Below are 16149 nucleotides of genomic sequence, written 5' to 3'. Positions count from 1 at the left end.
AATTACGTAAACTACAAATCATCAATCCCAGTGTTTCCCAAAATAAATTCCTCTTTGGCAGTGATTGAAATGGAAAAATGAGATGCAATTCACAAATTTTTGGAATGTATCTTCAAATGGGAGGATTCGGAGGCAAAGAGAAAATGTACAACTTCAATTGTAATGGCAGCTTAGCATGCAAGCAGAAATCAATTGACCCACTTGGCGCAGAGTGTACCGAAAAAGGCAAATAAAATAACTGAGCCACCCAAAAAAACAATTTTTTGCAGAAACCAAAAGTAAACAGAAAGCAACCAAGTAAACACAATTTTTCCTCCCTTTATACTTTCAGAAGGTATTGCATTTTTTCCTGAGAATAATTTCGCAATAATTTTGATTTCGAATATAAACTTTCGTTGCATCTGAGAAATGAATCATATGGCACAAAAATGGAATTTTTGATTTCTTCAAAGAATTCGAAATAATCAATTTTCTTATTAAATTTTCTTCAGTTCTCTAGATCGACCTGAAAGTTTAAGAAGCCGGTGAAAAGTGTCTTTAAAACACGCTATAAGTCCTTTTGAAGAAGAACCTTAACCCCACTGAAACAGGCTACCATATGTGGAACAAACTTTTTCATTTATCATAAGAGAAAGTGAATTTCCCTGCAATCTTCTGACCCTTTCCGCAAACGGCCTTTCTCTGCCCGCTTTATACCAGTATCTCATGTGAAGCAACCTTTTTGAGTTGTAATAAAATTCATATGACTTTGGCGCATGTTTAATGGAAAAGCCTTGTGGAGGGAGAGGAAATGGAGCATCATTAGGCTGGGGCACGCACATTACCAGTTACTCTGGTATGGCGTATGGCCTGGCAACGGAAAACATTCCTTTGCCGGCGGAGGGCGCCGCATGCAAAACGGCATATGTGACATTTTTACAGCCAAACATTTGTTTTGCCCACCGGAGCTTTTTCTCTGGGCTGTGCTGGGGATACGTTTAGTACACAAACAGTTGTGCGCAAAAATAAAAACACTGCGAATTCACTATATTTTTTTATACTCCCATAAATGTTTTCAAATTAAAAATATTTGACGGAAGCCGGTTTGGCGTTTGTCAATATTTTTTCTGGTCTGTAGTTTTAAAAATTTTAAACTCCAAAGGTTTTATATTTTATTTCCTTATGAAATATATTTTAAATAATTTTTTTCCATCGATTGTACCTTTAAAATCATAGATATCATACGAGCTTGGTTGAAAAAGTCGGGTCTGTATAATTCTTATAGGGTCGGAAGAGCTTCGTTCTGCCTTGTTTATACTTGTTCATGGATACAATACACTCTGTGGTCGCCTGCCTTTCATTTGCCAGTCCCTTTTCTGTTGACTTTGCATAATTTTATTGCTTTTCTTTTACTTTTATGCGCGGCCCCATCAGGTCCCCCCCGAAGTCGCACACGCAATGCCTCCCGGCCAACATTGACATTATAATCAATATTCCTTCTACCCCAGTCATACATATATTGTATATATATTGTGCTCGGTTGCCCCATGCCACTTGGCTTGTGGATCATTTGAAGCTCCAACTTACACTTTCTGTTTGCCTTGTCTATGCATGCCATTAGGTGGAACGGTCTATTGTTTTGTCAGAACTTTATGTGACTGTTTGGAGTAAGACGTTCAATAATATTAATTTATGGCAGGCAGTCATATTGACAGATCTGAGGAGGAGGAGGAGGAGGACAGCCATATGAAAAAGTACTTAAATGTGGGTGGAGACTAGTCACATGGACTTGGAAGTGATCCTGATCCAGATTTAGGTTCTAGGTTGTGGGTCATCATGGCTAATGGGTTTATGTCTAGAGGAAGTCATGGTGCTCCTCCTCTAAAGAAAATTTAACTGTCCTCTACCTATAAAAGGTCTATATCCGACTTTACTAAGATTATCTTACTTTCGTTGACAATACATTAAAAAATAAGGAATACTTTTAGTACCTCGTAAAAAATGTTTTTATTTTCATGTGGAAAGTTAAGTGTGGTGTATGCTCAGTAAATGAAATTATTCATTATATATTCATGGTTTTGATGGCTGGTCAGTGTTTGGCTTTCTAAATAATTGCCTGGAATGTTTTACGGATGAGGTTAAATCAGGAGCTGTCCTTACACAGCCACTCTCGCTCAGGTTGGAGAAAATAAATGTCAGCAAAATATAATGGCCATATGTTGTATCATTATTTTCAATGTGAAGTCAAATTATTTTGCACATGTCGTTGGGGAATCGTTGTTGCTATTGCTGTTGTACTTTAATTTATGTCATTTATGTGTTTGGCTTGTTTCTGTTTCTTTTTTGGTCACAAATGACATAGAGGCATTTTAACACGCCATAAAATAATTCATAATAATAATATTCGTGTGGAAGGGAATGTAAGGGAATGCCTTGTACGTTCTATATGGTTTGAACATACAACATTACTCACATTCGTCGTATTATGAGTCAAATTTTAATGGATGATTGCTGTTTATCATTTACAGTCAACATCAGTGACACGTGTGTGCAATGATTTTACATCTTTGCTTCTGATTTTGCGGTTGAAATGTAAAAAGGAAGTACAGTCGATTATGTGACTTATCGCGTTTAAACAGAATTTAAAGTTAAAACATTTTTTGAAGTGGAATCTCACCTGGCATGTTGGGGTCCCACGTTTCCTATATCATGAGCAGAGCTGGCGGTTATTTGGGAATCATTGATGGAGCCAGACTCCATTCCCAGAGCCTGTTTGCATGTTTCTGAAATGAAAAGAGATTACCTTTTTAAAAATATATCAAATTCGAAGACGAAAATCTTTCAATCGTAAGAAATAATTTCAGAAATAATAAAAATTCTTCCTTTATTTCAGCAACTCAATTTCCATTCTCCATTAATCTTCGGAGTCTCTCACGAAAAGCGCAATTATCGTCACCCCCTCGGCCACTACTCGAAGAATGATGGGACTGCGGGCCCCAAGAGACCGCGAAAGGGTCATGAATAGGTCGTTGAGATATCGACGTCATCACCATCCACTACGCTCCTGCCGTCGCCGCTCCCTCAAAATATCAAGAATATTATCATTTAGTGAATAATTAGAAGCAATCAGTCAGTGCTTAAGCACCATAAGTCAAAGTCAGGAGAAGGGAACTAGAGAAAGAGTGACCCCGGGACTACCCGGGAAAACTTTCCATATCTCTGCATCAGTTTGAACGTAACAATATTCATAGTTAACCTTTTAATAAATATCCCTCATCGGTGGAATTTCTTTTTATGAGTTTCACGTTTCAGGCAATATGTATTTATCAAAACCCATTTATTTTGATAGAAGCGCGTAATGAATATTGAGTTTGAGGTTACATTTTAATTAGCGATGGTGTATACTAAATGAAAATATCAGTTTTAACATAATTATTCAAAGTGGTTAACAAATTGTTAAAGACTGAGTATATAAAGTGTTTAAAATTCTTGTTTTTAGATTGGTTATGATTGGTACATTAATTGAATTATATCCTTTAATATATCCTTAAAGATAAAATCTTCTTTAAAAGGTGAGTTTTAAACCCAAACCCCTTTTTAATAATATATTCTTCAGGGATGCTGGAGAAAAGAACTCTGAATAATGCCTTGGATGGGTTTTATTTCAAAAGTTTTGAATGAATGGTCCTGCAACGTTTTTCGCCACTGAATGGTGGGAATTTGACCAGCATGATATACGGCTGGAGCCTGTTGACCGAACCGAAGCATCACAGGAGCAGGACCTGGGAAAGAATCTCCCTGCCAGCCACGAGAAGGAAACTATTTGTGAAACTTTGACGGCGAAATACAAAACTACAAAGTGAAAAGTGAAAAGTAAACAACGCACGGCGCGGCGGCAGAACTCCAATTGTTGCTACTGGCAAACTTTTACGCAGTATAAATTGCGCAAAAGTTAATTAACTGCACTTGAGTGCGTGGCCCAGCCCCGGTCCCGGTCCCAGTCCCGAGCCGGACCCGGGCCCGGGCGGCTTTAGTTGGCGTGTGTGCGATAATCATAATTCAAAGTTTCCTCTTTGGCGGGCGTGTAAAACAACACAAACAATGGGAAAACACCGCGAAACTTTATGAAAATGAAAATTTTACAGTTCAATGCAAGGCGAAAGGACCCTCGTCCTGGTCGATCGCTGGCGTATGTGCAGAGCATAATTCCTGGAAAATGGCAAACAAACATTTGAGATACGTTCTCATGTGCAGATGCAAAGGCTTAATAAAGCATATGGGAGGGAAATTTCAAAGTGCAGTATAAAACCAATTCACAAGTGATTAGACAGCTCAATTCCGTTGGTTCCGTTGGAAAGTAAATTTACCGAGAAGAACCACTTTATACGAGGATATATCAAAGGGCATGCCATACCACTAGGGTATATGGATTTCGTTGCAAACGCCTGAGTTGGAACGGGGAAAAAGTGGCATAAACAAAGGCAAAAACTGGCCTAAAACGCGCTTAATGACGCAAATCTTCTCGGCACTCGTAAACAACAAAGGCAACAAGGCGTGCATTATGAGAGGGATCCACCCCAAATCACCCCATCCGACCCCATGGACTCGCTCCCTATCTTTGCCCAGTGCAAACCACTCTTAAAACTTTTGGTCAAGGTTCGTTGAGACTGAAAGTAAACGGGTGCTGAAAATCAGATTCAATAGCTGTATAAACAAATTAGGCACGCTTTTTAATTGGCTTTCAATTGGGGGTGGAAAGTATCCAGCGGATACAATTAAAAAGTTTTTTGAAACGCAACATTAAACATTGCCGCAACACATAAGATTTAATATACAATTTTTTCAGAAGCAGTTGCCATTTATAATTAACAAACACCATGTTTTAATGGCTTTACAAACAATCTCCTAGGAAGAAAATAAAGGTCTGATAGATACAGTCTCTCCTCTTAGTATGGTTCATAGTTCCATCACTTATCCCATAGGTTTAATGTTATACCCAAAAAGTCAAGGTTCGAAGATCGTAATGACCAGATACTTTGTTATGATAAAAAGACCACAATAAAGCCACTTCAATCGATGGGGGGTGATGGGCGCCACCGCACCCGCACATGGAAACAGAAAGAGAGGTCACTGAGGTTAAGCTGGGTCCAGGGTCTTGGGGCTGTCCAATCAGCAATGGAAATAAGGTGGTCATCCATCCAGAGAGGGCCGCTTCGATTTGACATTCACCAGCAAATCCTTTTACCTTCCACCCCACTTATCCCGATGCAATCTCCTCCCTTTTCGGACATAAACTAACCTCGTATATATTCACTAATTGTAAGTCCTTCGGCCCAAAACCGGGCGCTATTCGCAAATGTGCAGTAATTGGTTATAGTTGCGTGCGGTAAGATGGCAAGAGAATTAATAGACAATCCCGTTGCCCGTTGCCCGCCCTTCCGGCCATCAGCTATTAGTATTGTGTTGTTGGTTAATAGTTAAGGACATAGACTTGGGCCAGGACCCTTCCGTTTGCGGTTGATTGATTTCCATGTTGATTGTTGAACGAAAATGCAAATTGTGTGTGTGCCTCGACTATTTAGTGCACTTGCAAATCAAGTGCGGGCCATACCCTCCATCCTGGCTGGGACTCAAATCTGATGGTTTCGGGTGCCTTGAGATGTTTAACATGCAACACAGAGCTAAGGACACTTCCGTTCATTTTATAATGCATACTGATCATTTTTGGAAGATAATTAGTATTAATTAGGAAATGGCCATGAGCTATGTTCTTAATCTAGTAAAAGATTGGCTCCGTTGTTCATTATGAATATAATAAAAATAAAACTTACCAATTTCTAATTCTGATCCTGTGGATGTATCGCCACCTGGTACTTGGGCCATCGCCATTTGCAGGACACTTCGGGCGTCCAATAAAATCAAAGTCAATGCCAGCCAACATAAAGTTTTACTTTTATTAATACTATGGTGCTTAATGTGGCAATTTTTGAAATAATTTGTTGCAAACTGTGCTCCTCCATAGGCGTCCTTGCCGCGTCCTGCCTCAATTATTCCCGGGCAATCAATGGGAGAGGTCGGCTGTGTGAAACGATGGGGCTTCAATCGTTGTAATTTTATTGCCGTCATTTTGATTTTTTCTCTGTTTCTGATTCCCTTCAAGATTCTTCTCACGTTAGTAAATCTGCTGGTCTGTTCGGCATTTCGTTGTTTTCACTCTGTAACGCAAAGGATAAAAATTAGAAAAGACTATAAAAGATTTGTGAAAATGCGTGGCTTAATTGGCGAGGCTTTAAGAACAACAGAACAGCCAGCCATCCAACCAGCGAGACAGTGGCGGAGAGACCGGGGAGAAGTCCTTCCTTAAATACATCATTGTCAGCAAATTAATGTGACGTGACCTTGCAAACTGTCGCGTTTTTGTCACATGATAGCAAGTCATGGCAGTCCCATCCAATCGTAAACAGGGTGCACCCTGGGAGGGGAGGATGTTAAAGTCGACTGGCAGTTTCCCCGGCACGATTTTCAGAGCTGAGCAAGCAGAAATTTATGTAAAATGTCAGGCACATACTACACCGAGGCCCTAAACTCCCTACTTCCCCAGCGGATTGCTTGGCGTCATGCCAAAACGTGTCAAAATACAAAAATATTAACAGCGCGAAAAAGTGGCGCACACAGTGGCGGCGAATAGGATCTGAGGGGGGGCTTGGGTGCTCCGATGTTTGTCCTTTGGCAGACAGTAGGGCCTGTCATTTAATTTTTAAAAGGTAAACAAGATGCAACAATTCATGCCCGGAAGAGCAAGTCTAATTCTATCAGATAATACCTTTAACTTCGCAAGTACCGGGTATGAATACTATTTTCTATCAGAGATCTTTTCTTTCTTGGCTGTCGGGTTCCATCGCTATAGTTCCTTTTCATCCGTGTAGATCGGAATAGATCAAAAGACCACAATGTGCCGCAGGCAGGCATCTTGCCAACGCGAAGAATTCACTCGAGCAATTAATAAAATGTGTAAGGAAAAAAATAAAAAAGAAAATATGAATGAAAACCAAGTGACAAATGCTGCCAGAGTCTGTCTGGCGAAAAAACACAAAAAAAAAATTAAAAGAAAATAAAAGAAGGGAAGTAGCGCCCACACTTCCTTTCATATGCGAAATGAAAAATTTTACACCAACTTGACAGTGGAAGTGGCAACCGAAATGCGAAACGCGAATGTGCAGCATTTTGTTGCTGCTAATGTCTGCGAAGTGGCCAAAAATAAAAAAGGCATGAAATTGTGTGGAGCCTATAGAAAGTGGAGAACAGTAGTGGCCCTGGATACTTTTTATGGCCGCGGGTCGGCCTTTTTAATACCCGTTCCCTTTCCGCAGCCCCACTACTTTTAGTTGCAAATGCAGCTGGTTACAAGTTCGAGTTGAAGTCTATTTTTGGCCAGCGGGCCCAAGCCAAATGTATCTTAGCCAGTAGCAGTTGCTACTAAACATTTTTATGAGGCCGCATAAAACGAGAACAGGCTAAGGGTAAGGGTATATACTCCAACTTATTGGATGAAGAAGTACAGCTCTGCTCTTAAGAGAAAGCGAGCTTCAGGTCTATCAGTTTATAACTTTGTTTTAAGAAGACATATTGGACGGGGGAACCTCCAGAAAATTTCACAAAAAATCAAAAATCCATCAACTTTCTAGATTTTGATATAGTTTACCGAAAATCGATTTACAAATCGTTTGAGGTATTCCGCTCAAGGAACGGATGAGTATTCTCAACGATATAGCCATCACAGTGGGTTATTTATTGCTCCCCAGCCTTTTTTCAGGATTTCGAAGGGGACACCCCAGAAAATTTGACAAGAAATCTAAAAAAATAATTTGTTTCTAGATTTTAATGCAGATTGAAAGGGAATCGATGTACAAATCGATTAAGGTATTTCGCTCAAGAATCGGATGAGTATTGGCAAAGATATAGCCATCGCAGTGGGCCATATTGTGGCCCCATGCATTTTTTATCATTCTGAAGGGGATCCTCCAGAAAATTTTAGAAAAAATCGAAAAAATAATTTGTTTCTAGATTTTGATGCAAATTGAAAGGGAATCGATGTACAAATCGATTAAGGTATTTCGCTCAAGAATCGGATGAGTATTGGCAAAGATATAGCCATCGCAGTGGGCCATATTGTGGCCCCATGCATTTTTTATCATTCTGAAGGGGATCCTCCAGAAAATTTTAGAAAAAATCGAAAAAATAATTTGTTTCTAAATTTTGATGCAAATTGAAAGGGAATCTATGTACAATTCGATTAAGGTATTCCGCCCAAGAATCGGATAAGTATTGGCAAAGATATAGCCATCGCAGTGGGCCATATTGTGGCCCCATGCAATTTTCATGACTCTGAAGGGGATCCTCCAGGAAATTTAAGATGAAATCAAATTCTGACTCACTAATTTACAAGCCTTAGGATAAAACTATAATTCCCCCTGTTAGGGTATAAAAAAAGAGACGTTCAATCAGACATAGATTTTGGTTCGCGATGCCAATCAAGAATATATTTTCGCCATGGGGGCGGACACACTTTCAGTTCCAGCTTCTTCATGTGGATTCTTATGTCTCTTTTGGAAACGCCCACTTTGCCAGAACGGAAATGAGGGGGAGGTTGTTGTTGGAAACGCCTATCAAATCATTTTGGTGTTGACACTTTTCTCCTAAAATGAAGCTAGAACTGATGTGTGTTTACGATGCCTGCGGAGTAACCTTCAACATAATGTCAGCTCTTGTCCTTATTTTATATACACATGCGAGTGGCATTAGGCATAAAAACTATAGGTCATAATTATTTCTTATTTGAAAAGCCATGACTTGAGGAAATCCCTTAAGAAATATGTGAAAGCTTATCGCTGTTTCTGCCACAAAAAATTGGAAAATTTCCATGTAAAGCATCGCGGGAAAGCGATTTCTCATCTCAACGATTTTCACTTAGCACTTTCTGCTTCATCATAATTTGATTTGTAGCTCTTTAATATTGTCCCCTTTTTGCTGATCTCTATAAATTATGGGATGGAATGGAAGGTCCTTTGCATGGCAAGGCGCAGGCGGACGGACGGCAGACGGAGTCCGCGTAAATGGCGCATAAAGGCAAAATCAATAAGGGCCATGCCGAAAGGTACGGAAATTTTTTAAATCGGCCAAAGCCGGGGGGCGGTGAGCGGGAAATAACCCCACTCTGGCCATTTTTGTGGTTGATTTATTCTGTAAAGTCTTTCGCTTTCGAACCGCTCGTCCTTTAGTAGCGAAAACACGCTTATTTAAGCAATAATTTCTTGCCTCAATTTTTCTCTTCCCGGGGCGGACTGCCTGCCACCCCCTGACTTCTGGGTGAGCTTTTTTTTTGTTTTTGATTAATGGTCGTGTGCATAATGTGACACATTGAAAATTGGAAAGCAAATCAAGCACAAAGAGCAACAACCACATAGCTGGGCGACCAACAGCGAAAAGTCTCAAGGCAAACGCATGAAATCAGCACAAAATAAATAAATAATGCCGAAGAATAAAATAGCTGCTAAAAGTATAAAAAATTGAGCTCCTGGTGTAAAGGTCGTCAATGTGAAAAATTCGATAAATGAAAATGGACAGCGGCTGCAGAGTCGCTGCGCACGAATTGAATCGGAAATCCTTATTGAACTAAGGCGACTAGAGGCACAGTCTCCGAGGATGTGGGTGGTGGGCGGTGGGTTGGCAGGACCTCTCTCTGCCTCTGCTTTTCCTTCTGCTTCTACTTCTGCTCCTGCTGCCGTTGCGTCGGAAAACCGGAAAAGCATGCTGCCGAAAATTTGTGTTACTTAATGGCCACCGAGAGTGCTCTGTTCTGGTCTTCTCCAAAGGAGTTCACTGCCAAAATTAGTTTCGATTTTGGTCCAATAAGCTTTGCCGTTCATTGCCATTCGTGGCTGGAACATTTTTTTGCAGTGTAGCTGAAGCTAAGCACCGCTGTCGAGCACCGGATGTGAAATGGCAGCGCGACGCTAACGCACGCAAACGCACATGCAGGAAGGCGGGCGGAAACGCCTTTTTCGATGTGGGATCGGGAATCGCACAGCGGAGCATTTGACCCCAAAAGTGTCGCTTAATTTACTGGGGCAAAAATTTAATAAGCTTACTAAGAGAATTCCATAAAAAACATACAATTTTCTTTAGAAATAGAGAGCTTTCACAGTGCTCATGTATCAAAAATTGATTTCAACTTCCGGTGGATGGAGCTCGTGGATATTAATTTTTATTTGTTATAGGGAGTGGTTTTCCATTTCTTATATATTGGGAATTGGTTATAATTTTTATAATATATAGTCATTATTTTCTATTGAAGTTAGTTACTATTCTATGTTATTAAGGTAGTTCAGTCTACTTCATTTTGATCGGCCATCTCTATTTTTTTTTTGACATCTTTTTTTCTGCTTTTTAAGCAAGATATATTTTGGGGATAAAAGATGTTCGGAGAAACAAATAAATCCATTTTCCTAATGCCTCTGGTCAATATTCATTCACAGCTCAGCGATTGCGTTGCCTCTCGAGCGTTCTTTGACAAATAGAATTTAAATCTGTTAAGTCCTCGTACATGACAGTTTTGTGTGGTAAGGTTTTTTGGGCTCTAGCTCTGCCTGTGGCTCTGGCTATGCCCTTCCCTGCTCCTGTTGCTCCTATTTATTTTTACTTATGCTTTTCGAATGGATCCTGGCTGTTAGGTGGCATTTTATTTGGAAAGCTATGGGTCTTTGGGAAGGCGTGCAGCCAGAGTGGAGGTGATTTCGATTGTGTGCTGCGGTTTGTACTTTGTGTTTCCTACGTGTCTCGGTTTTTTAAACCATGTGTGCTCTCAAGGACTTATTGTTTTCGTTTCTCTTTGATTGGACAGTATGAAATGGATACATACAGATTTTATCTATTTTTGAGGGCTTTATATTTGCATCTCGCAATTTGGTAGTTTTTATACACACGCGTGATAGACATACTTATTCAGGGCACTGTTCATACATAGGGTAAAAGTTGGTATTTCCTATAGACTGGTTAGTTTTTATTTTTGGTTTGTTCCAATTCCAAAGACCACGATAAGTTCAATGTACAAGAATCGGCGAATCTAGAAAAGAGGTCATTGCGCTGGAAACCACTCTGCAACTTCAGATCAATGTACACAGATCATAATCACTCTGCCCGCGACTATAAACAACACATTAGCAGCTCCCAGTGGAGTTTAGAAATACTTACATCGAATGGTTTCAATGGATAGATCATGAAAGCCCAGACCAGAGGCCAGAGTAAACAAAAAGCACAAGACCGGGCAATGAGGAGAACGTTTTACGAGTGCAATAAACGGAGGGCATCGGGCGATAGAATTAGAAATTGATTTACGATTTAGATACATTGCGAGCATCTACAGATGATGGGATTCTCTGGAAAATGAACACCTGAAGCGTGGCGAAATTGGAGCAAAAGTAATTGTTAGATGGTATAAAAGACATTGGCATTCTGGAGGGGGTATTCAGTCGAAGGTGTAGGTTACCGAGATGAGCAATATCATGAAGACTTTGAGTGTTCTGCTTGTGGTCACTGCCTGCTTAGCTTTGGCCTCCGCTGATCAGAGTTCGGGCAGCAAGAACCGGAAGGAGAATGGTAATTTAGTCTACACAGCACTATCCTTACATCCTTAAATGTTATCCTCCTATCCTATAGCGCTTAGCAAGATTGTCCCTCGTTTGCTGTGGAACCTCCATAGAGGCGACAAAGACGACCGCCGCAGTCAGCAACCCATCATCATAGTGCAGCAGCCCAGTTCCAACTCCGACTGGGAGTCGGACAGGCGCCACCATCACCATAGCCCCTACTATCCCTACTACCCACCACCTCCACCTCCTCCACCAACTTCCAGGCCCAACCCTTATGCTGACTACCTAAACGGACTCCCTGGGGGATCTGGTGCCACCTTCCTCATCGTCAACCCCAACAACGCTCAGGGCATTTACGTGCCAGCCTCCAGCAGCAACAGTTCCAACTCGACGAGCTCCCGGAGGAGCGCCTTTGTCCCCTCGATCGCTGATATCCTCCAAGGTCTGAATCTGGACGATCTGGCCGATGGCAGTCTGTTTGAGGATGACTCCGAGGTGGTGGACTCTGCCGACGAGGGAGTCTTGGACTTGGCCACTGCTGCTGGGGCATCGGCACCTCAGGCAGATGACGATCGCGAGGACCAGGATGTGATCACCGAGGACGATGTGGAAGCTCTAGACCGCCAGACGCGCCGCGGACTGAATCCCAAGCACCTAGTGTCCCTTTTAACGCAGGACAAGCGCCGTCGGAGAATTCAGGAGGTTCTAGCTGGCATTTACTTGAGGAACTATAATCTTAACAGGAAGTAAAACTTGGACAGCTCTTCTGAAAAACACTTGACAACTTTAATGTTTACAGAACAATTATTGCATTGAAAATAAATTAACTCTTGAAAAAGTAAAAAAGAGATACTTCCTTTATCCTTTCATTCCGCAGATGCCAACTAACGCCAATTATAAACTTTAAAATAGTGTTTCTTTGTCTTGGTTGGAAAAGGATAAAAACAGCAGGTGTCCTCTTGATTCCCTTAAAACTTAAAATCACCTGTGCCTCCTCTTCCAGGTGGCAGTCCAACTTTTTGGGGAACTCGTTGGTTTGGGGAATTGCAAATAAATATTTAACTTGCAGTTGCAGACACAACACGTTACTGCACAGAGCTAAAATGTGAGCGGACTTTATTTATTTTTCACAGTCCTTCCGATGCATTGAACCCAATGGCATTGCATTTTAACTATTAACCATAGGACCATATAGCCATTATCCCCGAAACCCTAGCTTCTAGTCCTGAATGCTGGTAACATATTTGAGGTTCATTACCGAGTGTGTGAAAATCATTTCTGATTCGGACTACTAACTAGTTTTGGGCCAAAAGGAGCTCTGTTAGCCTTTAAATCTACCATGGTGCTCTTTAAGGACGAAGTAAATCAGCAACATTTTGTGCCCCTTGTGTGCCAGCTATGCATAAACCTGAGCTCCGAAATTCTTTGCCCCAACGTCAGCCGTTAGCCATTTTCATTGTTGCCCTACCTGGTCTGTTGCCATGAAGGAAAAAAGATGCCAGATGCTGGAGCTGTAGCCGGAGCCGGAGCCGGAGCAAGAGCCGGAGCCGTAGTTTTGGCCACCCTGTTCCCTGCGAATTCCTACCGGTGTCTGGCAACCGGACTCCTTCTTTTTGTTTCGGAATTTTTTTTCGGCTACCTGTGTCTGGAAGCTGCCCGTTTGCTCCAGGCCCTCCGGCAGCCGAACTTGTTTGAAATTTGACGTGTGTAGCTTGATGTCCTGGAGGCCTGGAGGGGTCTGTGTGTGGTGGTGGTTGGCAGGTGAGGGCAGGAGCTATGCAACCTTAGAGCTCCTGTTGGCAGGACAAAACTGGACTAAAGCAAGGCGCTGCCTGCACTTACTTCTGAAAATTTATATGCAATCTGCTGCAGGAGTACGAAAAATGTTCGTTGCCATTTTCGTATCCAGTTATCCTGCGAGTGGCAAGGGTATATTTGTTGTCCTACCAAGGAGGCCCCTTAGTAGTCCCTTTTCTGCACAACAGTTGGGTATCTATAGTCGTAACATTTTCGTTAACGTTCCGCTTTTTGTTTCTACCTTTCGAGCAGGTTGGTCCTAACAAATTGATGAATGTCTCAGCCCAGGACTTGAGCCCAGGACCTGAGCCCGGGGAACGACTCTGCGAATGGCGGCCATTGCAAACTTTAGTAAGATGAATGTTTTCCCAGTCAAATGACAGGCAGCGAGTGAGTGGCTTCATCTTGATTTTTGAGTCCATAATGATAGGAGCCGGCCCACCGAGAAGGCAGATCCAGGAGACAGTCTTGTAATTGAGTGAATTGACTGAATAGTGTAGCCAAGTCCTTATTGTTTAAAAGGGCTTTTGTGTTTTTGGCAGCGACACTACGGAAGGTATTTAGTTCTTAACTTTGAAGCCCTCCTAAAAAATATAACCATAATTCAAGACTTTTTTCTTTGGAATTTTCTGAAAAAGGATAGCTTAGAAAACCTAATATCCTTCGATATTCATCGCATCTTTTTGGCCAACCATCCCGACCAGCCAAACACACATCTCTGCCGACTAGCCAAAAAAAAAACAAAAAACAGAAGAGAAAAGAACCATCAAAGGCAACTAGATAAGCGGAGGAAATGCCTCGGTCTCGGTTTGCAATTTTACAAATGGATTTGTTGTAATTTCTTTTGCCACAGCACCTGATGCTCACATAGTGCAAACACAGAACACAAAAAGTGGCAAAGAGTTGGGGCACACCGTGCCACACCGTACAACACACAAGCAGCATGGCATAGGAGGCAACAAAACGAGCAGGAATCAGGCCAGGATCTAGTATACAGGATACAGGATCCAGAAGCCAGAAGCTAGGAGTGGAGAACAACTTTTACACTTTACACATATTCACATATGAAAATATTTTTTGCAAGTTTTTATCCTTCACACAGGCACACCATCATCCTCCGACCCATCTACCCCCTAACACCCACGATGGGGCACAAAACATTTATGGGATTTGTGTTTGCCAGACATGTTTGCATTTTGTATATGCGATATGTTTGAAAATCCCGTTTTCCCCTATCAAATGCAACGCCATTGCAAAAGGACATGGCCGAGCCAAAACTAAAAGTAACAATGGGCAGGGAGCTTCCTATTTTGGTTTTCCCTTTTTTTACGACCGAGTTCAGGTGTCTCCGTCTCTCCAGTCTGCGGGGAGACCTTCTCCATATTTATTTATAAACTAAATAAAATTTTATGCATAGTGCGGGAAAAACTTTAACATTTTTTTTAGCCATTGTTTGACATTAATAGGACTATAGTACAGAACGAAATCCTCTTAGGGAGTTGCAAAGACGGTGACGAATGAATATGAAAAGAGGAAAACTTTACATATTAGTTTTGTGACGAAACTTGTTACAGCAAACTATGGAAGTAGTTTTGTTATAACTTCAAACAAAGACCTATACTTATTGGAAATTGTTCTGCCCTTGCAAGTCGTCACCTACGAGAATGACTTAATAGAAGTAATAGGTCGTAGATTTAAATTATAAGCACGAATGTCTGTGTTTCAGCCACTGACATTCCCATTAATGTCAAAATTATTAAGAATGAAAAGTCGTTGGCTGTTTTTTTTTGTGTTAAACTTGTATATTTTTCTCATTTTTGTGGCTGTCAGACTTAGTGGCAAGCTTATTTTTTCGCTTTTCCTCGCTCGTTCACGCTGAGAGTGGAGCGCAGCACTTGTTATAAATTAATCTTCATTAGGGTCACTTAGACAATAACAAAGCGACCGGAGGTCGGGTCGGCTGGGCCAGCTGTGCAACATTCAAAAAATCTATGAAATCGGTGTCAAAAGTGGGGTAAGTTGGAAAATTCTTGGTATCTTTAGTTTATATATACAATTCTAGATGAAAGAATAGTAATTAATTGATCACTTAAGGCCTATAGACCACCCAGAACGTATTGGAAAAAAGTATATACTCCAAAACTAAGTCCTCTTTCATTTTTCTAACAGTGCAACCATATGTTGCAACTAACCAATCCCTGCATCTGCGCATGCCGAGTGCCGCAAACTTTCATTGAATTTTCATTAAATTTTTTGCTGCGGTTGGCATTGCGCGCAATAAATCAAAAATTCAACTAGAAAATATTGTCAACTTTTCACTTTTAATTACAATAGTTTCGTCGTAGTGTGCGAACAAATTTTTAGGTCACGCCAACATAAATCACAAATTCACTTGTATGAATCTTTGGAGGAATTTCTATGAGACTATGCAAATATTCCGGATTGACATAGCCCCGGAGTACTAAACTGTGGTTGCTGTCCGCCATGCTGGAAAATAGTTTTCTCCATTTCTCCCCCCCCCCTTTTTTTCGCACATTTTTGGCGCATAATTTTGAGTAGTTGGAAAACAAAATTTCAGGAAACTATTTTCACTTTATTAAAATTTCGAATGTCAACAGCTAAAAACCTATGCAATGTAGTTTACAACTTTTCGGGTATTCTGACGTAGTTGTTTTGGTTAGTGGGTTGAATCGAGAGTTTATAGTAATTTGTATTTAAAGAACTA

At 41.0% G+C, this 16149-nt stretch overlaps 2 protein-coding genes across 4 annotated transcripts in view; one reads left to right on the top strand and one right to left on the bottom strand.

Annotated features, from left to right (window-relative positions):
- Nucleotides 1-16149, bottom strand: part of LOC6497336 (discoidin domain-containing receptor 2) — a 45705-nt gene that overhangs the window by 25512 nt on the left and 4044 nt on the right. For all 3 annotated transcript variants that reach the window (XM_032451581.2, XM_014906169.3, XM_032451582.2), the window contains exons 2-3: nucleotides 5811-6194; nucleotides 2657-2762 (exon numbers count right to left, since the gene is read on the bottom strand). In XM_032451581.2, the coding sequence (XP_032307472.1) occupies nucleotides 2657-2762; nucleotides 5811-6105 (401 nt within the window). In that variant the 5' untranslated portion in view covers nucleotides 6106-6194. The remainder of the gene's footprint in view (nucleotides 1-2656; nucleotides 2763-5810; nucleotides 6195-16149) is intronic.
- On the top strand, nucleotides 11429-12396 carry LOC6498207. The gene is made up of 2 exons (XM_001962261.4): nucleotides 11429-11634; nucleotides 11695-12396. Exons 1-2 carry the CDS (start codon nucleotides 11529-11531, stop codon nucleotides 12375-12377), a joined length of 789 nt encoding a protein of 262 aa, XP_001962297.3. The 5' UTR covers nucleotides 11429-11528; the 3' UTR covers nucleotides 12378-12396.

The sequence above is a fragment of the Drosophila ananassae genome, chromosome 3R, assembly GCF_017639315.1.
Source record: "Drosophila ananassae strain 14024-0371.13 chromosome 3R, ASM1763931v2, whole genome shotgun sequence".
NCBI lineage: Eukaryota > Metazoa > Arthropoda > Insecta > Diptera > Drosophilidae > Drosophila > Drosophila ananassae.
The sequence above is the reverse complement of the archived record's forward strand: the minus strand, read 5'-3'. Positions and strand labels throughout refer to the sequence as shown.

Excerpts from the sequence above, each read along its gene's own strand:
- LOC6498207 (XM_001962261.4), top strand. The coding sequence starts at position 11,529 with ATGAGCAATATCATGAAGACTTTGAGTGTTCTGCTTGTGGTCACTGCC. Across the intron at positions 11,635-11,694 it reads CAAGAACCGGAAGGAGAATG|CGCTTAGCAAGATTGTCCCT; the intron begins GTAATTTAGTCT and ends CCTATCCTATAG.